At 37.7% G+C, this 27,669-nt stretch overlaps 1 protein-coding gene across 2 annotated transcripts; it reads left to right on the top strand.

Moving 5' to 3' along the window:
* The first annotated feature begins 1,398 nt into the window (after positions 1-1,398).
* Positions 1,399-26,711, top strand: SLC5A7 (solute carrier family 5 member 7). Of its 2 annotated transcripts, XM_045445536.1 has the most exons (9): positions 1,399-1,848; positions 3,158-3,386; positions 7,733-7,846; positions 8,593-8,748; positions 12,777-12,925; positions 16,328-16,471; positions 19,846-19,999; positions 23,754-23,971; positions 25,480-26,711. In XM_045445536.1, exons 2-9 carry the CDS (start codon positions 3,209-3,211, stop codon positions 26,104-26,106), a joined length of 1,740 nt encoding a protein of 579 aa, XP_045301492.1. In that variant the 5' UTR covers positions 1,399-1,848; positions 3,158-3,208; the 3' UTR covers positions 26,107-26,711. The 2 variants fall into 2 exon arrangements, with proteins under 2 accessions (XP_045301492.1, XP_045301493.1); XM_045445537.1 differs by lacking the exon at positions 1,399-1,848 and having other exon boundaries at positions 3,009-3,386.
* Positions 26,712-27,669: the final 958 nt, after the last annotated feature.

Genomic DNA, 27,669 nt, shown 5'->3' with positions numbered 1-27,669 from the left:
TAAACATTTAAAAAACTTAAAAAAAAAGAAAAGCACTTGAGTAATAATATGAAATTCCATCTGTTTTCCTTCTATCAGTTCCTTAAAATTGCTTAAATTCATAACCCCTCATGTAAAAAAAAAAAAAAAATGGAGTGACATTGAAAGGTTTTCTAAACCTTTTCCAGAAAAGCAGTGAGCTAATCATTCAAACTAAATGAGATAACTGTTCATGCAGACCCTTCTCCCTTGTCTTAATTTCAATTTGAATTCCATGGGACTTCTTATCTCAAACAAGGTGATCTGATGTAGTTAGTGTTTATACAGAGAACAAAGAAAAGGGGTAGTGACATAAATTTGAAAGTTAACTTTCAAATCCAGCATAAGAAAATGGGGGATGGTGTGAAATTTCACCTTGCAAGAAGTGGACAGTAGTTAAGAACTACTCTTACTTATTCTATCAGTTACTAGATTTTCATATTTCACTGGTTAATACATTGACATGTTTCAACGTGGAAAGAAAGAAAAACGTGGCCAGAGGGACTTGTTGCTATTCTATCTTTTTACATACACTCACAAATGTATATAAGGGGTATACAAGGTATATACAAGGGTATATAAGGGGTAGAGGGAGGGTCGGCGGGGGTTGGGTGGGGGGGTGCTTGGGGAGCCCCCAGGCTGGGCCCAAGAAAGAATGTATATAAATAAGCAGATATTTATATCTACCAATCCATCTATATATCTAGATAAATAAATATAGCTCTATGCTATGCATGTGTAACTATATCCGTTCATATGTAAATAATCTAGGCATTAAATATAGCTAACTAGGGATGGATAGAGAGATAGATAAATGATAGGTAATATTAAACTTACAGCAAAATTTTTTGTGACGCTAGAATAGGGGATTTGGGTGGGTAAACAACCTAGTTACATCTACAAGGAAAGCTATCTTGTCTGGCTTGTGCGATACTTCATTGTTTTGGACAACTCTTAGAGTCTTTCATTTTAACCCCATTTTTAAGCGAAAGGGATATGAATTTAAAAATGACTTCGGAAACTTTCCTGAAAAGTCTTCTTCAGAGAACCCCTCCCCAGGGCAGCTGGAACCAGCCTCCACCCAAGGCCCATGGGACGCAGTGGGAGATAGCCCCTCTACTCCGTGAGAGGCACAAGAAACCACTTCGGGCCAGTCTGGGAAGACAAGAATTCTAGACCCTTCCTGTCTGTTGGACTTCCGCTGCTCCATCTGAAAACAAGATGCCCTGGGACCCTCCCAGTTTCCCCATCCCCTGCTTCAAACCAGAGCCCAGGGAAGTCAGAATGGGAAATGACCCTCCGGAACACGCCCTCCTTTCCGGAGGAGGGGAGAGGGAGTGGCAGCCACTTGGTCCGCACCGCCTGGGCTCGGGATCCCGCAGAGGAGCCACCCCAGAACCCGGGCTCCCGCCCAGCCCCTCAGCCCCCGCCCCTCCTCACCCCCACACCCATCCTGCGCGCGAGGGCACTTTCCCCGGCACCCGCCCCAGCACCACTTTGCTCTGACGTCCGCCTGCCCAGCTCTGACGATCGCCCCCGCCAGCCGCCCTTATAAAGGGGACTTTTGCCAATTGTGGCATCGATCGCCACCTCAGCCGCGTCGCGCGCCCTCCGCCGGGGCGCCCACACCTGTCAACTCCGCGCGCGTCCAGTTTCTGGAAGACCTGGGGCAGGAACCCAGCCGCCTGGAGCTACTCCTCGCCCCTTGGCACCCCGGACCCTCCCCCTCCCTCGGCAGCCTTGCAGCCCCCAACCACCAAGGTGCCTGGGCGGCGGTCCCGAGAGGAGCTCCAGCCGGCGGAGCACTTCTCCGCGCGGCGACGACTCCAGGTAGGAGCAGAGCAGGCATCCCGGGCGCGTCGGAGCCCGCTCCCTCGGGGACCCGGTGGCCGCCCACCCGGCGTTTTAGGTCGGAAGCTCTCGGCTTTTGTTGCCTCTTGGTGGGGATGCGCGGGCGGGTCCACTGTCTGGCACCCAAGGCTCTTAGGCTGCAGCGGCGGGAAGTCTGGGCGCAGGAGAAGGACCGAGGGGTAGCGGGAGGGTCGGCGGGGGTTGGGTGGAGGGTGCTGGGGAGCCCCCAGGCTGGGCCCAAGAAAGAACTTCCCAGCTCGGTTGCTCACAAAGGCGGAGCGCACCCAGCCCGCCCGCGCTTCTTTTGCTTCCCCTGAATCAGAGGGAAGCTAATTCTTTCACCCAAGGACTCATCACCCACCTGCGAACACAAATACCTGCATTTCCCCCCAGAAACGTGCTTGTGTGAACGCGAGTGCATGAAATAGCCATGGTCACGAGGGTTGAAAAATAACAGAGAACAAGAATTCCTGAAGGTGAAGGCGTTAGAATTTGACATACGTCTCTTAAGAAGTCTTGTTTTTAATACGTTTGACCCTCTCTTATATATTTAGGCAATACTGTATTTTTAAATTGTTTTCTTGTACCTACCATTAAGTTCAGGAGGGGGAGAGATGAAAAGAGCAAAGAACAATGGAAGAGCCAGAAGAGCAGGCTAAAAGGTACATTCTTTAAACAATGTACCATCTATAGTTGCTACAGTAACTTGGACCACGGGCACTTGTTGAAAATTAGAGTTGATGTGCTTTTGAAACTGGTTTTCCTAAAGTTTTTTTTTCCCCCAGATATTTGTATGTCACATTACTTTTGGAACCATTCCCTACAATTGTTTGAAAGGAGAGATGGAAGAATGAATGGATGACTGAATGTAAGAATATGTTAGAATTCTCAGGGTAGTCTTACAATAATTCTAGATGGAATAGTAAGTTAGTTCCAAAAGCCAGATGCATCCTCTTTGTAAATGATCTTAACTGAGACTCAGTTATGATACAAGACAAGGTTAATTTTAAATTAAAATAATTTATTAAGCACAAAAAGTGACCATGATTACATTTGGTACACAGCCATTTCTATTTTTTTTCCCCCTTGGAGGCTCAAAACAATGTTAAACTGTTAAATACTAATTAGAATAAAATAGTGGACATGTGTTGGCAACTGCTAGTGTCGTATGCGATTTCAATGTGCTTTTTCTGTAAGTGGCACAGGATCTCTCATGAGCCAGCTGGTTTATTCCCAGCTGCTTATGCATGCTTGGCTGGTTTATAATGCATTACTGTATTTTCTTCAGAAATCTTAATGAAGTAGCTCACTGTGGAAGAATCTGGACCCCTAGATAAAAATGGCTTTCCATGTGGAAGGACTGATTGCTATCATCGTGTTCTACCTTCTAATATTGCTGGTTGGAATATGGGCTGCCTGGAGAACCAAAAACAGTGGCAGCTCAGAAGAGCGCAGCGAGGCCATCATAGTTGGTGGCCGAGACATTGGTCTGCTGGTGGGTGGATTTACCATGACAGGTAGGTTCTGATGCCTCTGCTCCATGCTGCCCACCCCTCCTTGGCTTCTCAGAGTGACAAAGCAAACATTAGCCTTTGTCCTTTGGGGATTCTTTAAGTTCATTACTTACATATCCTAAAAATAATTTTACTTTTTTGAAACAAAAGTAAGTGGGTGTCAACTCAGTAGAACTTGAACAAAATGATTTTATAAAAATCGCTGGACACAGTATCAATGAAACAAATCTGGAGGATCCGGACAGTTCAGTGGGTGGGAACAGAATAAAAACAAAGGAGAAAAGTGTCTTAGTCTTACAAGCTATGTGATAAAGTCAGTGTCTCATCATGTTCATTAACACAGGTACAAAGCTGTGAATTTTTGTTGTCTTAAATGATGAATGTCAATGAACATTAACTCATGATAGTTTTCAACTGAATAAATCAATTAGGGGCAACACAATTCCATATTGAGAGATGCCCTGTTTTGAAACCTAATCCTCCCATTTAATAAACCAATTTCCTCAGAGGAAGATAATCACATGTTAAGAATCCACAGCACTGGGGAAAAAAAAAAAAAAAAAAAAAAAAAAAAAAAAAAAAAAAAAGATTTCCAGGAGGCTTGATATAAAAGGGGGAAAGCTAGGGCGTGTCCCAACTGAAATGCCTTAGCCTGCATCTGCAGCCCTTTCCTACTCAAAACCCTTTGGGCTCAGAGAAGCTGATATCTTTCCTCCTGTTCCCAAAGGTGGTTCTGTTTAAGTGGTAACTTGTTTCTCTTTTATATTCTTATTTGTTGTTGAAAATATTTCTGAAAAGCAACAATTTAAAATTATATCTTTAATATTATTTGATATATATTCACTAACAATAACATTTCACTTCTGATTCTTACTAGGTTTTTAAACATTAGCAACATAATCCAGACTAACCAGAACTCTGAGGGCCCATTGGAAAATATCCCATGAGAAATCATATCCAAATGATGCCCAGTTTCCGTCCTGATGTGCTATTTAAATATGATTCATCTGTATATGAAATAGTTTAACAGAACAGTCTGTGAAGACTGCATCCCTGCTGGCCATCTGAAACCTACAATGTTCTAGAATAGTTTATGGACTATAGGTTTTATTTTTCAGACATGCTCATTTTATGTTCCTTTAATTCTTCTTCAACTGTATATAGTTTCTTATGATCATTATGAGGCTGTTTATATTTGACCACTGTGAAAGGTCTCTGGAAGTAAGGACTAGAATTAGCACCAAACCCTGGTCTTTTGGCAGCCACACCCTGGGACGCCTCCGCAATGCACCAAGTGCAGGCCTCTAGCTGGCTTTGCTTCCTTTCTAGAATATAAAGGCATTTCATTTGTAAAAAGGTCCTTTCTTACCCCCGTGTCTCAATTTTTCTATATACTCACATATATAGAACAAATTGTATTATGCAAAATATTTTCTGTGATATCTAATATACACAGATAAGTAGGAAAACATAAAGATTAAGAATCATCCATAACCCTACAACTTGCGTATGTTTACTGAAATGTTGGTATAGGTTTTCAGATGTTGTTTCCTTATTATCCTGATGAACACCATGCACAACTTTACATCTTAATTTTCATTTTTCATTATAGCAACAACACTTCTTTTTTACCCTAAAGATCCAGATGTGATACTGGCATCTGAAGTGAAGCAAAACATTGTGATTATATTCCCTTCAGGTTTCTCCTATACCAAGAAAATGAGAAGAAAAGCGAAATAAAACAATAAAAACTGATTTCACTTAAAAAATTGTTGAAAAGAATAAATGAGTTGCTGTACATCAAAGTTTTTATTCATTGAAAATTATTATAGTGTTCTATGACTCTAGTTTAATATTAGATCTATTGTGTTCATAAAGATAATATTGCAGAATTTGTTTTTATGATCTAGAATGATTATTTCAACCTAACAGTTTTTTAAAGTGTATAGAAGAATTTGAATCATGATTATTTCATATGAAGTTTCATAGTCTATCTCAATTTTTAAAGATTTTTTTTTCAGTCTTTAAGAACTGAAAAGAACCTTGGTCAATACCATAACTCATTTAAAATCTGAACCATATTATCTACATCTTGTCAGATTCATTGATCATATATATTTGTTAAAGAATAAAGATTAAAAAATAAAAATGCATATAGTTTAAAAGAGTTATTGTTCTCACTGATAAATCTGACATGAAATATACAAACATGCAGAGCAAATTCTGGCATAGAAGGGACTAGAGTGATAAAAATGGATGGACTTTAACCAGGATAAGTAATCAAGTCTTCACTTCTATATGTTTACAATCATTCAGACACCAATTTTGTTTTTGGATAAGGGAGAGGACATCTACACAATGAAAAATGATCACTTATAAGCTTTGTGCTCATAAGACCATTTCCTTTATGCAATGAAACATTGCTAGTGTGTTCTTAGGGGTTCCAGTTTCCTAGTTTCCAGATTCTCCTAGAACGAGGATCAAGTCTGATTCTATGACTGTGAAAATAATTTTTTCAAGTCCTAGTTAGACACCCAGTGGAGGGGGAAACCCTGTTTAAATTTACAGGAGGGCTTAAAATGAGAAAAACAAATAATAGCTTTTGTTATTTATTCACAGCCATGTAAAAGCTAGCAAGCAGATGAGAGGGGCTGATATATGCATATTTGTCCTAATTTAGGGTTTTTGTATTTCCATTTAAATGTGCTTAAGATTTTTTTTCTAGGGAGATCTTTTCATGTTAACCTTTTAAAAAAAATACTAACCTTAAAACATTCCCTTCTTTGCTTGGTACCTGGATTAAACGCCAGATAAATTTTGGAATGAACACAGTAGAAACACTTGTCTTTGATAGTTTCAAATACATGTTTACTTACATTCTAATTGTGAGATTTCAGAGAATTTTTCAGAGTCAAATTTTTTTCCCAGTCGGATGATATAGCCTAGAATTCAGACTCCTATCTGATAAGCCAGCCCATGTTCCTCATAATTTTACACACATTCTACAAGGGATTCTTTTAGACATTTTGGCAATATTCTTAAAAGGAAATAAACTATAAAGCTTTGGGGCACCTGGATGGCTCAGTTCAGTGACCAACTTCGGTTCAGGTCGTGATCTCTTGGTTCACGAGTTTGAGCCCTGTGTCAGGTTCTGTATTGACAGCTCAGAGCCTGGAGCCTGCTTCAAATTCTATGTCTCCCTCTATCTCTCTGCCCGCCCCGCCCCCCCCCCCCCAGTTCTTTCTCTCTCGCTGTCTCTCAAAAGTAAATAAACATTAAAAAAAAAAAACTATAAGGATTTAAGTGTTCCATTAACTTTAGCTTTTCAGGAAGAAGCATATATGATACTACCTTCTCAGAGAAAATGGTAGAGTTTATAGATCCTTCTTTGCCCCAACTTGTTTACCCAACATGTGTTTTCTTTGGATCCTTGACCTCTTCCTTCAACTGTTATGCTACAGGAGTTCTATTAAATAACATCTGAAGAAGACATATTTCTTATTATTCTCCGTGAAATATCAAATATCTTACTAAAAGACCCAGATTAGAATGAAGAATGCAAGTGGGTGTGCAGTCAACATTCAAATTCTAATATCAGCCCAGGTCCTAAGCATATGTTAGGTACTTGGAAAGAAGGAGGAAAAACATAATTTAAAGTCACTTTAGGACACCTTGGAGTAAAAGTGTCATCTCTCCTTTAATAATTTAAGAAAGTAAGTAAAATGTTAGGATGCAGAACGGCTCTGCCAAAATCCTATGTACCCAGAGTGTTTAAGAAGTGCCCCTATTAATTAAAAATAAAATTTTTAAAAAGTACATACATCTACAACTGCGAATGCCTCTCCCTGCCACCTCCTTGAGGAAGATAATCGTGATCCATGTGAAAAGATCAATACAATTAAAACAGAAAAACCTTAAAATAAAGAAACTTGACCTCAACAAACACAAGGCAACACTGTCCAATAGAAATACAATGTGAGTCACAGAGGTAATGTTAAATTTTCTACAAACCTTTTTTAAAGAACATTAAAAAGTAGAGGAATAAGTATAATGTAGAATAACGTAATAAAAAATAAAGTAGAATGTATTTAACTCAATACATTGAAAATGTTTCCATTTCACCATATAATTAATGCAAAAACAATTATTGAGACACCTTACATTCACCTTCACATATGAAGTCTTTGAAATCCAGTATATATTTTACACCCAGAACACTTCAATCCAGACTAGCCACATTTCAGGTACTCAGCAGTCACCGGAGGCTACTGGCCACTGTGTCAACGTGAGCAGGTCTGGGGTATGAGGAGTTTGGCAGCGTCTTTCCCTCACTCTTCATTCTATTTCAGCCACCTGGGTCGGAGGAGGTTACATCAACGGGACAGCTGAAGCAGTGTATGTACCAGACTATGGTCTAGCTTGGGCTCAGGCACCAATTGGATATTCTCTTAGTCTGATTTTAGGTAAGTGAAAATTTAAACTTTAGTGACACACTCAGTAAAGCATAAAGAACAGGAGTACAAATAACAAATGAAATAACAAGTCAAACTGTAAATAACTATTGTGGAAAAAAAATGTTACCAGAATTCTCTCAAGTAGGTGTTAGCAGAAATCAGTAACACTAATGCTTAGATTATTTGATCTCTTGATTATGGAATATGTTTTTAGTCCCTTGATCTGATGGCAAGAGAATAGTCAATTTCCTAATGTATGATTTTTTTTCTTTCAAAAAATAGTGTAGAGATATCATTAACAATGAATCAACTTGAATTGTACCTGAATTTCTTTTTGTAAATAAAACTAAGAAAAGGTCAATAATATTATATAACAGAGATCCTAATATTTTTTGCCCTTAAAATACTTTTATTGGATTTTGTGCTTAATCAGCGTCTAAATGTTATTCTGGGTGATACAAAGGCATTTTAGCAAATGCCACGCTGGTCCATGTTTTTAAATCTACATGCCTCAGATATACTATTCAATGGCCCTTTCGATGCATACAATGACAAAACGTATTAAGAAAGTCATGTTTTGTTACTAAGTATGTCTTGGTTCTGTATTCACAGTGTATTTTAGTCTGGTTCCTCCACACATACAAATGTTCTAAAAAATGTATTTCCCTTGAGAAATTATAACATAATAAAATGTTGGCAAAGACTATTATATTATGAATTTTTTATTTTCTCATAAACACTTTAATTTCTTTTAGGTGGTTTGTTCTTTGCAAAGCCTATGCGTTCCAAAGGATATGTGACTATGTTAGACCCGTTTCAGCAGATCTATGGAAAGCGCATGGGTGGGCTCCTATTTATTCCTGCGCTAATGGGAGAAATGTTTTGGGCTGCAGCCATTTTCTCTGCCTTAGGTAAGGACCTCTGCCTCTCTCTGGTTGATGAGCAGCACATACACAAATTTACTCCCTTCAACCACAAGCCAGGCTACCTGCAGCTTCCCTCACCTGAATTAATGCAACCATCTCCCTGCTTATGGTTCAGCCCTCTTCCTCTAGTCTACATATGGTAGCCAGACTCATCCTTCTAAAACACAAATCTGATCATGTCCCTTTACTGTCCCTTTCTAAACTTTTAAGTGGGCCCATAAAGCTTTTTATGACTTAGGCTCTTGTTTCTTTCATCATCCTCCCCCCCCACTCCTCCTTACTTTTCCAGAACTCTAGACCTCCTGTCTTGCCTCTGACACTGTGCAAGCCCAGGTGCCCTCTGCTTTGGACTCCTTTCCCCCCCTACAATTTTGCACATCTTCCTAGAAAACCAGGAAGTGTCCTTCAATCTTCTTATAGATGTCACTTCCTTGGGCCAGACATCGTGACCTTGCCAGATGCCTTTCCCATGGGCTTCCTTAGATACCTAGAGTTTTATTTTCATTGGACTTGTCACTTTGTATTATTATGTGCCTGTTTATCTATATCATGCCCAAATCCAACCTCACAAAGGGAGTTCTAAAGTTCTTGAAGATAGGACTTGTATCTTGTTTACAGTTATAATCTCCTCACAAATGAATGAATGAATGAATGAATGAATCATCTATGGCTATACTTTCTTCAAAAGAGGAGAAGAAAAACATTATTTCCTTTCTCAGTGTAATCCCAGTACATCCTAAAGTACTGGGTAGTATATATGTTTAGGGATCTAGAAAATGAATGGAGACTTCTTAGGGTCTAACTTACTACCAAGACCAATTAATGCTAAGAACAACTTATCCTTGGCCCATCAGTTCTCAGCCCACTTGCAAGGTTTAGAAAACAAGATGGTGGAAGATCGGTCAGGCTCAATAATTTGCCTTTTCATCAAGGGGAAATTTCACTGAGTGCTGAATTCCTTCTTGAAGATTAATAGACTTGGAAGTTCCATAACCTTCCTCAGTGAGCTGTGTCCGTGTTTGATATCCAGGCATCCATGTATGCTTCTCTCCATCTCTTCTTACAAATGAAGATAAAAGGCTTATGTCTATAGCTAGACCCTAAGTGGTCAAAGCAAAAGTAAGATAAGATGAATTTCCGTCTATGGTGTATATTCTATGCTACAAACTTACCTTCTGGCTTCAGTATTATCATCAGATCTGACCTCTGTAATGTCAGACATTAGTTTATACTTCCTTTCATGACATTATTTTTTAAACTCCCATATAATCTTATCTTCTTGGTCTCCAACTATAAAATGAAGGGATGATTTGATGTAGAAAAGAAAAAAGTTTGATAGCTATAAAATATTGTAATAACTCAGTGGAAAATGTTGCACTTTCTAGGTACTATAAAATAATTCTCCACAACTACCACTGCACCTATAGCCTAATGAAATTATGTGTAAAAATACATCTCCTTTCCCACCTCACTGTCATTAGCCAAGAAGCAATGGTAGTTTGTCATTGGTTTTAACACTAGAAAATGTTGGTTTTAAGAACAGCCTGCTGAGATATTTAAAAAGGAGTGGGCTCAGTAGCTAACAGAATGAATACAAAATGTTCACTTTCAATGGAATACAGATCAATTTATGTAACAGAGCCCTGAAGGGAGAGTTAAAATAATAAACTAATATTTCTAAAATATTTTTGAAATATAAACTTGAACCAAACTCTAAACTTCACTCAGTTATTATTGTATATGTGTGTGTATCTACATCTGTGTGTTATGTCACTATATATGTAAAATGTGTTGATATCTATATATCCCTCTCTACACAGATGCACACACATATCAAGAACATGTATAAAAAACATTGCTGCTATTGTTTGGAATATATGCTTTTGTAAAGAGAATGTGTCTTTCTAAATTAACACATATTTTCTTCAAAAATAATAGTGGGACATAATTCAAAATTAGTGTTTATTAGAAGTAAGTTGGAACACTTAAGAATAGACAAATATAATATTATCACCTTCTTGTGAATGTGCTGAAACTTAGGAGAATTTTAAACTATCTTCTTGGCATAAACGGACAACATCCTTTACATACATTTTTTAAAAAAATGTGTATTGATACTTCTCACAGCTCAAATTCCGTGAATTTTTATAACTTTATTTTATGTTTATTTTTATGGCTTCATGATTAAACTAATATTTCACAGCAGATCTGGAAATGTAACTTCAATTTTAGTCACTATAAATGATGGAATTATTTAGAAAATATTTTAGAGAAAAAATTAACCCCAATCTTAATAGTGATAGAAAAATGGGTGATTTCTTTAAAACCACTGAGTTACAACCAAATGGCAGTATTTACCAGGACCCAAGTCTTTAAAATCCTAGTCCAATGATCTTTTTTTCTGTAGCATACAGCCTCCCTCCCTACCTTTTGGAGGTATGGAATTAATAAAAATGTCACAATGGGTAGAAAGTTAAACAGCAGCCCAAAGAGGCAGGTAATAATTGGAATTTTCATTCCTGAGATATGACTTAGAAATGTTATTAAAGTCAAGAACCAGACCAAAAGAAGATTGGCAAAGAATCACAACTAAGGTTTCAACATGAAGCAAAAACTCAGTCCGCTATCCAAAGTCACCACCTTTGCACTGATCCAAATTGACCACCTTCCTTCATCATCATTCTCCAATACCAGACTTTTCTTTTTACTAATTCATTTTTACTCATAAAAATAATTTAATTTTGTTACCAAAGCCAAATCACTCAGAAAAAAATTCTTGAAAAATATTTTATATTGTTATCTTAGATCAAAATAGTTTACACTGCTCCTTGAGAAAATGGATTTTCGTCTCTGGTGGTTTGCATATGCTATTAGCATGCATTTGAGGAGTGGTAGCAGAACATAAGATTGAAATTAATGATACAAAAAAATCACAGATTTGTTGCACGTATGTTGGGGTTCCTATAATTGCTGTGTTTAACAATATGAAACATAAACTATGTAACTTTTGAAAATGGTGGAGAAAGGATTTGTAAAGCAGCAGGTGAATTCTGAACTGGAAGTCCAAGAACCATAGTGGTCCAGTGTCCCTATCCTCATATTCTCATTGGGAATATAGACATCAAAAACACATAAGCAGTCAGAAAGTAAGAAAAACATAAATTTTATTTCTAAGGCAGGTTTAAAATTCTGATAAGGAAAATTACTTAAAAATATGATGTTGAAATCTAGGGTTCTTCAATACGTTTGTGTCCTAGCAGTAGGACTGGATTAAATTTACCAGTTTTATTACTTTCTCCTACAATGTTGTCTTAAACCTTGGCACTTTATACCATCTGTCATCTAAGAAAAGCTAGCAGGGGTCAGAGTTAATGCAAAATGGAAAATGAACATTAATTGTAAAATGTGGAAGTGGGTGATTGTGCTTATCTCGTGAATATGAGTAAATACATTGCATATATTTAATTAAAGTCTGTTTCGGATAGCTAGTAAAATTATTGTAAGTTCTTTTTTTTTTTAAGTCTATTTATTTTGAGAGAGACAGAGATAGTGCAAGCAGGGGAGGGGCAAAGAGAGAGAGAGAAAGAGACAGAGAATCCCAAGCAGGCTCCACACTGCCAGCCCACGCAGGGCTTGAACTCACCAACCATGAGATCATGACCTGAACGGAAACCAAAAGTTGGATGGTTAACCAACTGAGCCACCCAGGTGCCCTTGAAAGTTCTTATAATGGTATTAAATTTAATATATTTCATGGAATTCTGAGGTCATATCATCAATTTTGGGTGCTCCCACCTATATAATTTACCAAAGTGCCAATTTCAGGAAGGAAGAATATATTATAGATTTTAAGATTTTGATATGACAGTTCACTTTGGCTGTTATCATCCAATACATTTCATATGACACAGAGGCACTACCTGCTGGTACTGAACATTCAATGTATCCTTGAACAGAAAGTGGAATCCATTTGAGTACCTTGACCATAGCATTCTCTTGTCTGCTTTCTTCAGGAGCCACCATCAGCGTGATCATTGACGTTGATGTGCAAGCTTCTGTCATTGTTTCTGCGCTCATTGCCACTCTCTACACGCTGGTGGGTGGTCTGTACTCCGTGGCCTACACGGATGTAGTTCAGCTTTTCTGCATCTTCATAGGCCTGGTAAGTGGGGCCATTCACAGACTTTCTTTCTTCCTTTCCTTTCCTTCTTCTTTCTAAAAGATAATGTGGTATTTTATACTAACTCAGCAAAATTGAATAGAAACGTTATTTTCCATCATGAGCAATACATAGTACGTTGTGTATGATTTGAAACTTTAAATTTCTCAATTAATTAATTGGATGAAAAACTGTAGTCATTTAGTTGGATTTTGACAGAAAATATGCCCTCAGGTTAATTCTTAGCAAGGTCTAGGACTTGCTTTGCTTCATGCCCACATTTGATGGAAACTTATGTATGCTCTCCCTTGAGTCTGAAAGCAAAAAACACTTCACTCAGAGTTAAAATGTCAATGTTGGTGCTTACCTGCATTAGTCTTTTAACTTCCCCTGTATTAGTTTTAATTCCATAAGACTGCTCATAAGACAGAAACTATCCCATTGGAAAAACTGTGGGTTTCAATATTTATCATCACTATTTGGGGTCTCAAAACAAAGAAAGGGCACAAGATTTATTATGTATTGTTTGTAAGTTCTAGATTAAATTAGGTAATATATGTGTGTTTATTCAGTAAAAAATACTGAATTATGGAGACGTGAATATTGTTGGTATTATATTAAAAGTGCTTTTGTGTTTTATATGCACATTTTAGTCAATGTTGAGCCTTTGCAAACTCAACATCTTAAAATGTCAAGACTGTATTATTATCCATATAATATCCAATGCCTAAGACAATTCTAAGGTAGTATAAAGAAAATGATGTGACCACTCCGTGCTGGGCACTGTATTGAGTTCAGACATGTGTATGTTATCTCAGCTGTGTGTCCTGTAGGGGTGGTGCCCTCGTAGAAAGGCCACGGACAGAGCACATTGAGACTGCACATCATGACTCACTTTCCACAGATGATTAAAGCACCCTTGAGCCTCCTCTTTTTTCCTTATTTTTCTCATAATGAAAAGCTCTTCACCCTATGCTAGTGTTCACACTAGACAGTCAGAAAAATTAAGTTGAATCTCAGACTCATTTTTTCTTTTTGTTTTTGTTTTTGTTTGTTTTCTAGCATCATTAATAATGGAGGAAAAAATTTAAAAGAACTGACTACAACTAAAGTTACAGTTCAGCCTTAAATTAACATATGCTAGCAATGATCATAATATTTCCTCTTTTTCCCCTAGAATTGATGTGCATTTCATGGAATTTCATTCACTTATATTTTAATTGAATTCAAATATATTTAACTTGCTTAATGACTCCTAATTTTTTAATTTTTAAATTGTCAAAAGCAAGTGGGCAGTGCTGAAATTCACAATTCTCCTTAGCATCATCATACACTTCCAGAAATAAATCTCTGTTCAGAACCTTGGAGGCATGGTTGGTTTGGCAATGACAGCTCTCATGATGCACTTGGTATTCTAACAAACACAACCTCAGGGGATGAAGCTATTTATTGACAATAAATGTAATTTCTCATTGCTTTTCATGAGACCAGAACTTAAAATGCACAGGTGCATAAATCAAGCATGCCAGTACAAAGATGGTAGGGCAAATATATGTGGGTATAAATGTTAGAGTGCTTTTATGCTACAAAATGTAACTAAACTGAAAAGGAATCAAGTTGTCTTGGTTATAAGTTAAGGGTCTATTGATTTGACTGAATAAAAGGCCAAGAATGTTTTGTTTTCCAACCTTCAAATGGCTATACATGGATGCATAATTAATGTATCGACTCACACCTTACCATTTCCTTTTCTCAAATTCTCCAATTCTGTTGATTTTATCACCATCCTTGGAGCTCCACAACTGTAAACATGAGGTTCATCTGCTCATTTTCCCTCTCTGAACTCTCTTCCCACTCTAATGTAAGAACTGTCTAATCTCTCTTCATAATCCTTTTTAGTACCAATGTCTTTCTATTTCCAATATCATCACTCTATTTCGGGCCTTTACCTGAGTCATATCAGTGTACCTACTGCTTTTTCTGACTTATTCTTCTCCTAAGCTCACTGTTCACATCTAGAAATTAAAATGCAGAAGAAATATACTAAACTCTTTTTAAAACTCAGAAGAAACAACAGGTGTTGGTGAGGGTGTGGAGAAAGAGGAATCTTCTTACACTGATGGTGGGAAAGCAACAGGTGGCCACTCTGGAAGACATTATGGAGGTTCCTGAAAAAGTTAAAAATAGAACTACCCTGCATTCTAGCAATCATACTACTAGGTATTTACTCAAAGAATACAAAAATATTAATTCAAAAGCATGCATGCACCCTGATGTTTACAGAAGCATTATATACAATAGCCAAATTATGGAAGGAGCCCAAATGTCCACCAACTGATGAATAAATAAAGAAGATATGGCTCATATACACAATGGAATATTACTCAGTCGTAAAAAAAAAGGAGTGAAATCTTGCCATTTGCAATGACATGGATGGAGCTAGGGAGTATTATGTTAAGCAAAATAAGTCAGTTGGAGAAAGACAGATACCATATGATTTCACTCATATGTGGAATTTATGAAATAAAACAAACAAGCATACGGAAACAGAGGTGAGCCAAGAAACAGACTCTTAACTATACAAAACAAACTGATGGTTACCAGAGGGGAGGTCAGTGGGGGAATGGATGAAATAGGTGATGGGCATTATGGAGGGCACTTGCCATGATGAACACCTGGTGTTGTAAGTATTTAATTGCACACCTGAAACTAATATTACACTGTATGTTAACTAACTGGAATTTAAATAAAAACTTAAAAAAAAAAACTTAGAAGAAATGCCACTAGCTTCTAGTTGCCTGCAAAACAAAACACCAACCCTCAGCTTACAATTCAAATTTCTCTCCATATATTTATGTTTATCTGCCCCATTTCCCTAAGCCACTTGTAGCCCAAAAGATGTGTGTGCACACCCTGTGTGTTCTCCTCTTTGCCTTGTTCCATATAGATGGTCTCCCCATTCACTGCCTTCTTTTTGTATTAACACTGGACTCACGCCTGAAGGTTTGTGTCACCCACCAAGTTCTCAATCAGGTCTTTCCTTGTCATGTTAAAAATTGGACATCTTTATCTAATTCAAAGAAAACAATAAGTGTTTATATATCAATATACTCAATGTTCTCAAACTTAACATTCTCTTCCCAAAGATTTGTTGACTGCTCTTATATTTGATATGATATGGTGTAATTAAGCACAGGTATAGATAATATGTTAGTCTAACTTTTGTAAATAAGTATTTCATGGCATCCCACAGAGAACTTAATTCCAAGTTCTCCTCCGTCTGAACAAGAGGAACAACCGAGCTATGTGGTCTGTGAGGAAACAAAATATGTGGCGAAACCTTGCATATGTTAAACAAGTAAAAAAATTGTAGCTTAACAGTCTCATGTCCCTCTTTGGTTGTAGTGGATCAGCGTCCCCTTCGCCCTGTCACATTCTGCAGTTGCTGACATTGGGTACACTGCTCTGCACACCAAATACCAAAAGCCTTGGCTGGGGACAATTGAATCATTTGAAATCTACACTTGGCTTGATAGTTTTCTGTTGTTGGTAAGTAATGCCCTTACCTGAGGAATGCAGTCTCATTTTTCCTAAAATCGAACATATTTTTAAGATTTTAAGACTTATATGTATATGTCACCTACTGGCTCATGTATGTTTCTGCACTGACTACTTCCTGTTGGAAGGCTGGAGCCACTTACTGACTGTGGTAGCTGATTAGTGTCAAAGTGGAGAGAGAGTGAAGCCTTCAAGGGACAATGTCAATGGGGTAATATATGGTGTGTACCCATTTCTGCTGTGCTATAAGTGAAGAACACCATGCCCTACCCCCAGGTACCTCCCCAATCTGAAACCAAGCCTTCTAAAAGCTTTAATTTGTATTTTTGGTTTAGGCATTACAACCCACTTCTTCTGAAATAAGTAATCCATTCAGTCTCTAATTACTGAGTAAGTAAGTTAGTCGTGCCATAAGACCTTTAGTGCAGACATAAATTGGAAAAAGAGGTGTCCCTCAGGAAAGATACCAAGAAAGAAGTGTTGGGAAGTCAGAGATAGCTTGGGAACTTGGCAGGACTTTGAGGTGAAGGTGGGGCACAGAAGAAATAAAGGCAGATCACAGATTGAGGCAAGATGGGAAAACCAAAAGAAACTGCCAGATATTATGATTTTGCTACTTGGAATGGTTACTTACAAAAATAAAACACTTATTTTGATTTCAAAGTAAGAAATAGATTAACATTTATATCAAAATTAAAGGGAAATTGTTTATTTTTTTTCCTTTTTAGAGGGTTCACAATAGTTTGTAATTTCACTTTGTCATTATGGCACTTCGGTAAATTTCAGCCCTGAAGGCAGGTTTGTCTGTCCCAATAAGGAATTTCCTGGTAAGAAGACAGGAAAACAAGAAAACAAGTTGTTTCTAGTGGTGGTGAGGAGAGCTTCTTTCCCAAAGATTGTAAATGTATTGGCCGACATTTTTCTAGATTGGATTATAATTATGAATTCAATGGATAATGGGGTTAAATATTATGTGTGTATGAACTTATATCTGCATAGCAGATATATTTATGGTTACATAGGAGAAGATTATGACAGAGAAGATAGGCAGTTTGTTCATAATCACACCACTGTCTGAGTGAAGGATTGAAATAGAGAATCAAGACCCAAAAGTTATTTCTCCTACACGACACTTTAGTCCTCAGATTTACAGATCTTGAAGATAAGGCTATATATCCAATGACTGCTAAGGTTTCTTCCACCTCAAAAAATTATATGACTAAGTTATGTTCATTCTTCAAAATGCAACACAAGTGAAAGTGGAATAATAGATAATGAATGAATAGATGAACTACAGAAGGAAGCCTCCAAATGTTTCACGAGTGGTCTCCAGCCTTCCAGTTGTCTCTCTGAACTTCCACTTGTCATAAATTTATGATTTATGGACTCCTGCTCTGGATACCTTTAAGGTATCACCCTGAACCTGCTCACTGACAACATTCCTCACCTGGCCCATTGTAATGGCCCTTCACGGTCTCCCTGCAGCAGCCCAATCAAATCTCACTTCTCCAGACCCATCTTCCACCTCACCATCAGAGCTTCTGTTTGTTTGTGGCGGTCAGATTTCACCTCACTTACAAAGCTCTGGTGACTTAAATATCCAGAGAGATTGGCATGTAAATTATGGTGTAGAGATTCATATAAGCATCTAAATTGTTGACGAAGGTTCATTGGCATAGAAAATGTTAGTGATACACGTACATTCCTGACTTATCACGGTTTGACTTAACAAGTTCTCAACTTTATGGTGGTGCAAAAGCAATAGAATTCAGTAGAAACCATACTTTGAATTTTGATCTTTTCCTGGGCTAGCAGTATGCAGTACTATCCTGTCTCTTGTGATGCTGGGCAGCGGCAACCAGCCACAGCTCCCAGCCAGCCACGAAGAGTAAACAACATACACTGCCAAACATTCTGCACCCATACACCGTGTTGTTTTCCACTTTCAGTCTAGTAATCAATAAATTATATAAAATATTCAATGCTTTATTATGAAGTAGGCTTTGTGTTAGATGACTTGTCCAACTGTAGGCTAATGTCAGTGTTCAGAGCACCTTTAAGGTAGGCTAGGGTGAGCTATGATGTTCAGTAGATTAGATGTATTAAATGCATTTTTGATTTTGACTTCAGATATTTTCAACATATGACGGATTTATTGGGATGTAATCCCACTGTAAGTCAGAGAAGATCTGTATTGACTTACAGGTTGCAAACCAAAGGAAAAGTTTTGGAAAAATATAGACTTGAGACATGGATTATGTATTTTAGAATTTATTATTTTACTTTTTTTTCTTAACTTTTGAACGTGTATAGCTTTTATAAGGAGGAGATTGTTCTGGAATCAATATGTAACAAACACTCTCATTGGCACAGGTGTGACAATGATAAACAATACATTCCAGAGGCAATTAAAGAAACAACTTCAATACATTGCGATATGGGGAATTCATTCACCAGTTCATTCATGAGCAGTGACTGTATGAGAGTCAGAGGACCATGGCAGTAATCAAGGGGAAGGTATTCCCCTGCCTCCTGTCTCCCACACACCCTGACCTTTAATTAAGCCAAAGACATGGTGGTCTCATAGCTGTTTCATTGTTTTTGTTTGTTTGTTTCTTCTTCTGTTTTCACATTAGATTCTTTGCCAGGTGCTGCTGTCTTCTCTCTCCATCTCCACCTAGTGACACCTTCTCAGTGCTTCAGAACTGACTCCCTGTCATTTCTGCAGGTGTTCCTGATTGCCATGCAGCTGTATATACTTCTTTATAGCAGGCAACAAATTACATTATAGTTCACTGTATCCAAAATGTTTATGATTGTGTATCCTCAGTAAGAATTTTAAGTACATCCCCCGGGCACCTGGGTGGCTCAGTCATTGAGTGACCTACTCTTGGTGTCAGCTCAAGTCATGATCTCATGGTTTATGAGATCAAGTCCCACTTCAGGTTCAGGGCTGACAGCATGGAACCTGCTTTGGATTCTCCCTCTCTCTGCCCCTCCCCCATGCTTGTTCTCTCTCTCTCTCTCTCTCTCTCTCTCTTCTCAAAATATATAAATAAACTTTAAAAAAAAGAACCTCCAGATGAAAACAAAGCTAAGGTTTCTGGGCTTCTGGGTAGTTGTAATGCAGCTTAAAGTGGGGAAACCAAAGAATAGAAAAGATTGTGTGATATAATTATGAAGGAAAAAACTTGAAGAAATTCTTTGCAGTTGAAAATGTGATGATTGCAGTTGAGATGTTTGGCATGTATGAGAGCCATACAAATGACTACTGTGCATGTAACTGTACAACTTCTTATTTAAAAAATACCTAATAGATGTTATTTGCCTCTAATTTATTCTGAGTCCCTGCTGTTCCCATGCAGATGCTGGGTGGAATCCCATGGCAAGCCTACTTCCAGAGGGTCCTCTCTTCATCCTCAGCCACCTATGCTCAAGTGTTGTCATTCCTGGCAGCTTTTGGGTGCCTGGTGATGGCTTTACCAGCCATACTCATTGGGGCCATTGGAGCATCAACAGGTATATCTCTTGTAACTTCACTAATGGACCCACTGAGGCTTCACTGAAGTGACTAATTACCACCCAGCCGGCCTCCCTCCCCCATTTTCCCTCTTATCCACACATAGTTGATTGTTTCTCATCATATTCATATACAAACATTTGTCATAGCACTCAAACAATTGTATTTTAGCTCCATGCCTCCAAAAAGCGTTTGATTGCTCTCCCCACCAATAAAACATTTGTGAGCATGCCCTTCCTTCCCGCCCCCCCTTGCTGGTATACTTATCAATTGTGTCTATGTAATCCTGTTAGCAATGTTTCTCAACCAAGGTGCACATTGACATCATCTGGGGAGGGGAAGGGACTCTTGAAAAAAATACCCATTTCTATCCTACCCCACAGGGATTTTATTTTAATAATCTAAGATGGATCCTGAGAGCAGTGGTTTTTAAAGCTGCTTCGTGGCTCAAAGTGCAGCCCAAGTTGAGAGCCACTGGCTTAGAAATTTACCTGACACCTACAGACCACTTTGAACTTGAGATTCCTGATTTACATTTTTGATAGTTTGCTAATTACAAGTTTTCTTTCTTGGAGAAATCAATAAATAAGTTTTCAAGATAAAGATAAACTCAAGGCACTAAGTAACTTAGAGAATAATTTACTCAAAATCAGTAAAAAAAAAAAAAGCATTATGAAATGTTTATCTCCCAGTAGCCTCTATCTAGAACATTTTTAAAATCTCACCCTTAATTTTACTGAACTTGTTAATTACTCTTGATGCTTATATATCTATGCTATGCAGCTTCCAAGGGTATTTCATGAAAATACAACACAATAATCCAAATTCAAAGGGGTCCTGTAGGTAAAGGTCATTAAAACAGATTAAAGAAGCTTACCTTTTACTCTGCTGTGTTTGTAAAGTTGATACAGGATGATACTTATGTGGCTACTTTTATTTTCAATTAGTACAGCTGTTTATTAGATTATTTAACTTTTACAAGAAGTAGTCATGATTCATAATGTACACTCTTCATTCCAATTGTTCATCCATGACATAAACAAACACTTAACAAGATGACTGACAAAGGTGATTATATGCCTTTGAATAAAAGATAGCATTTATGTCACAATCAGAAAACATGCATATGTGCATGTGTGTGTGTGTGTTTGTATGTGTGTGTATTGTAGGGCAACACACTGAAAAACACAATGTCAGCTATTTTTTTTGGAATAGGTTCATATTCTTGGTTGTTGTTTCTGGTACCATAATATCTCAAGGAATGCTGTAAAATTGGCTTCAACAAAGCATGGGTTTGAACATAGTGGAAAATGGGGGAATAAAAAAATAGTAGGATCCAAGGGAAACCACTCTTATTCAGTCCTGTAGTTATGCCATCAAAGAAGTTCAGCAAATAAAAAAGGAGCTATAGTAATGTACATTTAAAGATTCCATTTTATTCTTCAGCACATAATGGTACAAACAGTAAAGAACTATATATTCAAAGATAAACTTTTTTTGTTTGTTTTTCACCACTATTTTCTCCATCTTGTGTGGTGCACAACAGGATATTTTTTGTAATCCTTACAATGAAGCCTTCATAGCCATTCTGTAAATAATATGCAAAAGCATATTAGCACAATGCAGAATTACCTTTGTTAAAAAATAAATTTAAAGATTTAATTCCTTCTATGAATTCTAGAGTTCAGCAGGCAAACATATCATAAAATTTAAATGATCTTATAGCATATTTTACTAGTGGTTCACCTGAGATTCTGTTGGAGAAGCATAGTATTAATGTTGGTGAGTCTTAGACTGCTAATTGATAGGTTTGTATAATTCAAAACACTCAGTTGTATGAAAAATTAATGGTTCATGAAATCAAGCCCTGCATTGGGCTCTGCTCTGACAGCACAGAACCTGCTTGGGATTCTCTCTCCTCTCTCTCTGCTCCTCCCCAGTTCATGCATGCACACTCTCTGTTTCTCTCTCTGAATAAACTTTAATTCATAGATACATGCATAAATAATGGAAATTTTTGGAAAATAATGCTGACCGTGTTTAATTGATCACGCAATTCCTTCAATTATGGTAAAAAACTTAAATTTTCTGAAATAAAAAAATACAGTGTTTTATTTTCTTTATAGTATCAATATCAGGAATAATTTCCAAGTTTCAAATTTTAAAACTTAAAAGCACATTTACCTATTTTATTTTTTCAAAAAACCTTTTATGTATTTCAAGAAACTTCATGTTGCCTACTTTAGCTTTTTAAAAAATGTTTTGAACATTTACATACATCCTTCTCTGTATGAAAATGTACAGTTGTATAATTTATGTATGTAGTTTTTCTTCTTTTTTCTTTTTTTAATGTTTATTTATTTTTCAGAGAGGGGGGGCAGAGAGAGAGGGGGACAGAGGATCTGAAGCAGGCTCTGTGCTGACAACAGATAACCTGATGCAGGGCTTGCTTGAACTCATGAACTGTGAGATCATGACCTGAGCCGAAGTCTGATGCTTAACCGACTGAGCCACCCAGGTGCCCCATGTATGTAGTTTTTCTAAGTCAGCTTCACAGTGTTATTTTGTGAAGATCACATAAATTGATAGTATTTTGTAATTAAATTTTACTCCAAAGTTCAATCTATCGAATTAACTATAATTTGGTGAATTCCCAGATTTGGCTGAATATTATCATCATTCAGACATATGCAATCAGAGTATTTCAGGATAGGGATGTAGGACTCTGCATTTTACAGGCACACATGAGAGACCCCAATGTTCATTCAGGTTTGCAAAACACTGGATTAATCCAATGGTGATTCTTCCTTTTATTTCTTGCTTTAACAAGATCAGGCACTTGCCATCCTCTGCCCATTTTTTTCCTTATCCTCACAACTATCAAACTGATTCATTGCTTTTAATAGCCTGGCCCACAGACTTAGCCAGAGATGTGCTGCAAAACATTGCCTGTACACCTCTGATGCGCATGCCCTCCTGCTTCCTCAAGAGTCCTTTTGCCTTTTATGTTTTGAGTTCTGTTACATGGAGTTCAAAAACCTCCTGAAAATGTCAGCCTCATACCTGCACTTTCTACTCAATAAAACAAGGACTTTGCTTTATCTATCATGCCTCCTATTTCAAGTAAGTGGAATTCAATGCAAGAAGGGATTTAGTTGGGAGAAAAACAATGCTGAGGGAGCTCCAAAACCAAGTTTATATACAGGAAAAGGATGGATGAGAATAACCTCACTATTGTCTATCCATTAATGCTTCTATGACTAAAGACTTAGGACTGAAACAGTACTTGTCCCCTCATACCTCCAACTGGCTGAAGAAATAATCTATGCTTTTGTTTTATAACATGTTTTCTATGTTTCTGTACAATTTGATGTCACAACTGCAGAAAAGAAATAGATAATAGGCAGGTAGTAGATAAATGAATAGATAGATGATAGATAGCTGGTGATAGATAGATAGATAGATGATAGATAGATAGATAGATAGATAACAGGTCTTGTGAATAGGGCTAAGTGTAACCAAAACCCATTAGAAGCCAGAGGTGAATATAAGACCATTTCACTTGACCAGTACATGTATTTCCTACCTACTTAGACCAACGTACCTAATTATATTAATTACGCTTCTCTGATCAGACTAATTCATACATTCTGAATTTATTTCAAAAGCTCCCAGAGAATAGGATGACCCCCAAATGGATAAAGAGCATGTGGTTCTTTAGTTATTATTATATTTGTCATTTCTATTCAACAGACTGGAACCAGACTACGTATAAGCCTCTAGATCCCAAGGACAACGATGAAGCAGACATGATTTTACCAATTGTTCTGAAGTACCTCTGCCCTGTGTACATCTCTTTCTTTGGTCTTGGTGCAGTTTCTGCTGCTGTTATGTCATCAGCAGATTCTTCTATCTTGTCAGCAAGTTCCATGTTTGCCCGGAACATCTACCAGCTTTCATTCAGACAAAATGTAAGAACAGTCTTGTCCAGTGTAGCATTATTGCTTTTGTCATCATTGCATTTATTTCATCTGTAATATTATATATTTACTAATATCCTATATTAAAATCTGACCCTACTCTGATTAAGCACACAAGATTAAATAATGCTGAATTTTATTTATGCTGTATATGAATATTTTTAATGCATCTTACTACTCATGTTAGTATGTAAGGGAACAAACCAACGTAAGCATTTTTCAAGAGGTACAGTCATATTGCTACAATTCACATTTCTTGTCTTTCTAATGAGAGTAATGAAACCCAAAACATCTTAGAAAAACTTTGAGTTTAATCGTGTACTATAAGAAACTTGAAGCAGAGCATGGTGAGTACGTTATTTTGTGGTCATTTGTGTAGCATCTGCCCCACCCTTCACTTGAACTCCCAAGTCCATGTTCATGAGAAAATAGCCTCTCAGTGTGATTGTCCTTAATGAATCAAGTGGGTGCAGAACAGGGCTATTGTGTCACTGAGCAGGCAGGAGTTCCTGCCCACCTTCTTCCTTCACTAAGGAAGAAGTTTTTCCCTAGTTTTCTAGGTCATAGTTAACAAAATGGCCCCACATGTTTTTAAGGTGGCTGGCCTTAAAGATGGTAGGACTCGGGGCGCCTGGGTGGCGCAGTCGGTTAAGCATCCGACTTCAGCCAGGTCACGATCTCGCGGTCTGTGAGTTCGAGCCCCGCGTCGGGCTCTGGGCTGATGGCTCAGAGCTTGGAGCCTGTTTCCAATTCTGTGTCTCCCTCTCTCTCTGCCCCTCCCCCGTTCATGCTCTGTCTCTCTCTGTCCCAAAAATAAATAAACGTTGAAAAAAAAATTAAAAAAAAAAAAAAAAAGATGGTAGGACTCCTAGAAGAGAGGAAAGAAGGGTGGGCCATGCATCCTCCTGGCCACATAAGAACTATGCCTTAATATGAAAAGTACATGAAATCCTCTCTTCATTATTTTTTTAAATTTTTTTAATGTTTATTTCTTTTTGAGAGAGAGAGAGAGAGAGAGACAGAGCATGAGCGGGGGAGGGGCAGAGAGGGAGACACAGAATCTGTAACGGGCTCCAGGCTTTGAGCTGTCAACACAGAGCCCGATGTGGGGCTTGAACTCATGAACCATGAGGTCATGATCTGAGTCGAAGTCAGTCGCTTAACCAACTGAGCCACCCAGGCGCCCCATCTCTTGCATTATTCCCCTGTGACAGCACATAAGCTCCTCTCACCTCTTCCCCTGCATATTCAGAGAAAAGTGCAGCTGACCTGTGCTTCCTGCACAAGACACACAGAAACCTCTCCCAAAGGCCCGCTAGGGAAGCCACCTGGATTGCTTGCTTCCTATACTGTCGTTTAGGTTGATTTTGCCTGCAATGAGCTATTTGAACCAGGGGAATTGTTTAGACCTGCTTTAAAGCACAGAAATGCATTTCATTCTTCACTTAAATGAGCCAGTGCACTGTGTGAAAAGCTGTCACTGTGGCATTTTCTTGCAGGCCTCAGACAAGGAAATCATCTGGGTTATGCGAATCACAGTGTTTGTGTTTGGAGCTTCTGCCACAGCCATGGCCTTGCTGACGAAGACTGTGTATGGGCTCTGGTACCTCAGCTCAGACCTCGTTTACATCATCATCTTCCCTCAGCTGCTCTGTGTGCTCTTCATCAAGGGAACCAACACGTATGGGGCTGTGGCAGGTTATGTGTCTGGCCTTTTCTTGAGAATAACTGGCGGGGAGCCATATCTGTACCTGCAGCCCTTGATCTTTTATCCTGGTTATTACCCTGATAAGAATGGCATATATAATCAGAGATTCCCATTTAAAACCCTTTCCATGGTTACCTCATTCTTGTCCAACATTTGCATCTCCTATCTAGCCAAATATCTATTTGAGAGTGGAACCTTGCCACCCAAATTAGATGTGTTTGATGCTGTTGTTGCAAGGCACAGTGAAGAAAACATGGATAAGACAATTCTGGTCAAAAATGAAAATATTAAATTAGATGAACTTGCACCTGTGAAGCCCCGACAGAGCATAACTCTCAGCTCAACTTTTACCAATAAGGAGGCCTTCCTCAACATTGATTCAAGTCCAGAAGGGTCTGGGACTGAAGATAACTCCTAATGACCCCATCCACATAAAATACTGCTTTCACAAACAGAGTGTTATAGCAGGCTAGTCCAGGAAAGATGGGTTGCAGCATATAAAAAATATACTTAAAAAATAAACAGCATTCAGGTGGATAAAAATCCATATAAAAGTGCAGTTGCACAAATGCAAGCCAAGTTAGAAGGAATCATGTATGAAAGCAACAGATTGCTTTCTCATCGGTATTTCTCATCCTCGTTTGATTCTGACTCTAGATATTTTTGTTAAATATTCAAAAGTGAATTAAGCCCCACTCAAAGAACAGAGGGTTAGAGTATTTGTCTTTATTCAGAAAAAAGAAGTAGGTATGAAACAGCCAAGGAAATTCAGTAGACTTGCTCTAGACCTTGTCTGCTAATGCACTAGTGGGTCTGGTTTATTTTCATGATGAAGTTCAGAGAGTAACTTGCCATCACTCAAATGAATGGTGCAAGAAATTAATGGGTGATTGTCCTGGTGTCCTGATGGTTAACCTATTCTTGCATCTTCTGAACTAGAACATTTGCTGAATATGCAATTTGTTTCTCTTTGTAGTGACACACATTATTCTGAGCACAGGCAAAGCAAACACATATGCAAAATACTGTGTCGTGGAATTTCTTTATGCACAAGGTAATAGGAAAAGTAGAATCCATCTTTGTAGAGGAGCACTGGCTCCTCTGAGTGTGCCCAACAGCTACCATGTGTATTGAGAAGCATACCTAGAGTATGGAAGGCATGATTATTAGACAACCTTAAAGCAATAAATCAAGAAGGCCATTAAGCAGAAAGTGACAAGAGCAGGTTTTTGTCTTCATCTGAAGTTTATAAAGTTCTGCTTCATGATAAAAGAAGTAGTGTCCCATATTACTACCTAAATTGGTACTGGAAGTGACATTGAGCTTTATCTAAGGTGAGATAACAGTATAGCGCCAATTAAGATTAATGAGAGACAAATGGCACCTCCTGATAAAACTAGAAAAATAAAACCCTCTCAATTTTGGATATTCATTAGTGAAGATGATTTAATGTTAAGAGAGTGACTCTGTGGCACTTTTTGCAAAAGCCAGTCTTAGGTACTAGACAAATCATCACTACAAAAAGTAGACAGTGAATTTTAAGATGCAGATGAAAGAAGAAAATAAAAATAAGTCCTAAAGGGAAAAAGCCATCAATTTTAACATTTGGTGTCCACATAACTTTCATGAGGTTGGTCATTAAATATTATTTTGCTCCTTTTCTGGAGTTAAAAAATATGTATGTGTGTGTGTGTATACATATATATGTGTATATATATATATATATATATATATATATATATACACACGCACACACATGTATATGTATATATTTATATTTATATTTACTTATTTATTTATTTAATGGTTTGTAGCATTTTAGAATTTTAAATGCTTTCCCCGTAGCCACATTATAGAAATAACCAGGGCTATGTCTACAAAAGCAGAGTGAATTGATGAGCTAAAAAATTATCTGAGCATTTGATCAAATAAAGAAAGGCACCATGACTTATTTAAACTAAAACATTTTGTCCAAAAATGT

The sequence above is a fragment of the Leopardus geoffroyi genome, chromosome A3 (assembly GCF_018350155.1).
Source record: "Leopardus geoffroyi isolate Oge1 chromosome A3, O.geoffroyi_Oge1_pat1.0, whole genome shotgun sequence".
Taxonomy (NCBI): Eukaryota; Metazoa; Chordata; class Mammalia; order Carnivora; family Felidae; genus Leopardus; species Leopardus geoffroyi.
The sequence above is the reverse complement of the archived record's forward strand: the minus strand, read 5'-3'. Positions and strand labels throughout refer to the sequence as shown.

Excerpts from the sequence above, each read along its gene's own strand:
- SLC5A7 (XM_045445536.1), top strand. The coding sequence starts at position 3,209 with ATGGCTTTCCATGTGGAAGGACTGATTGCTATCATCGTGTTCTACCTT. Across the intron at positions 12,926-16,327 it reads TCTGCATCTTCATAGGCCTG|TGGATCAGCGTCCCCTTCGC; the intron begins GTAAGTGGGGCC and ends CTTTGGTTGTAG. Across the intron at positions 23,972-25,479 it reads AGCTTTCATTCAGACAAAAT|GCCTCAGACAAGGAAATCAT; the intron begins GTAAGAACAGTC and ends ATTTTCTTGCAG.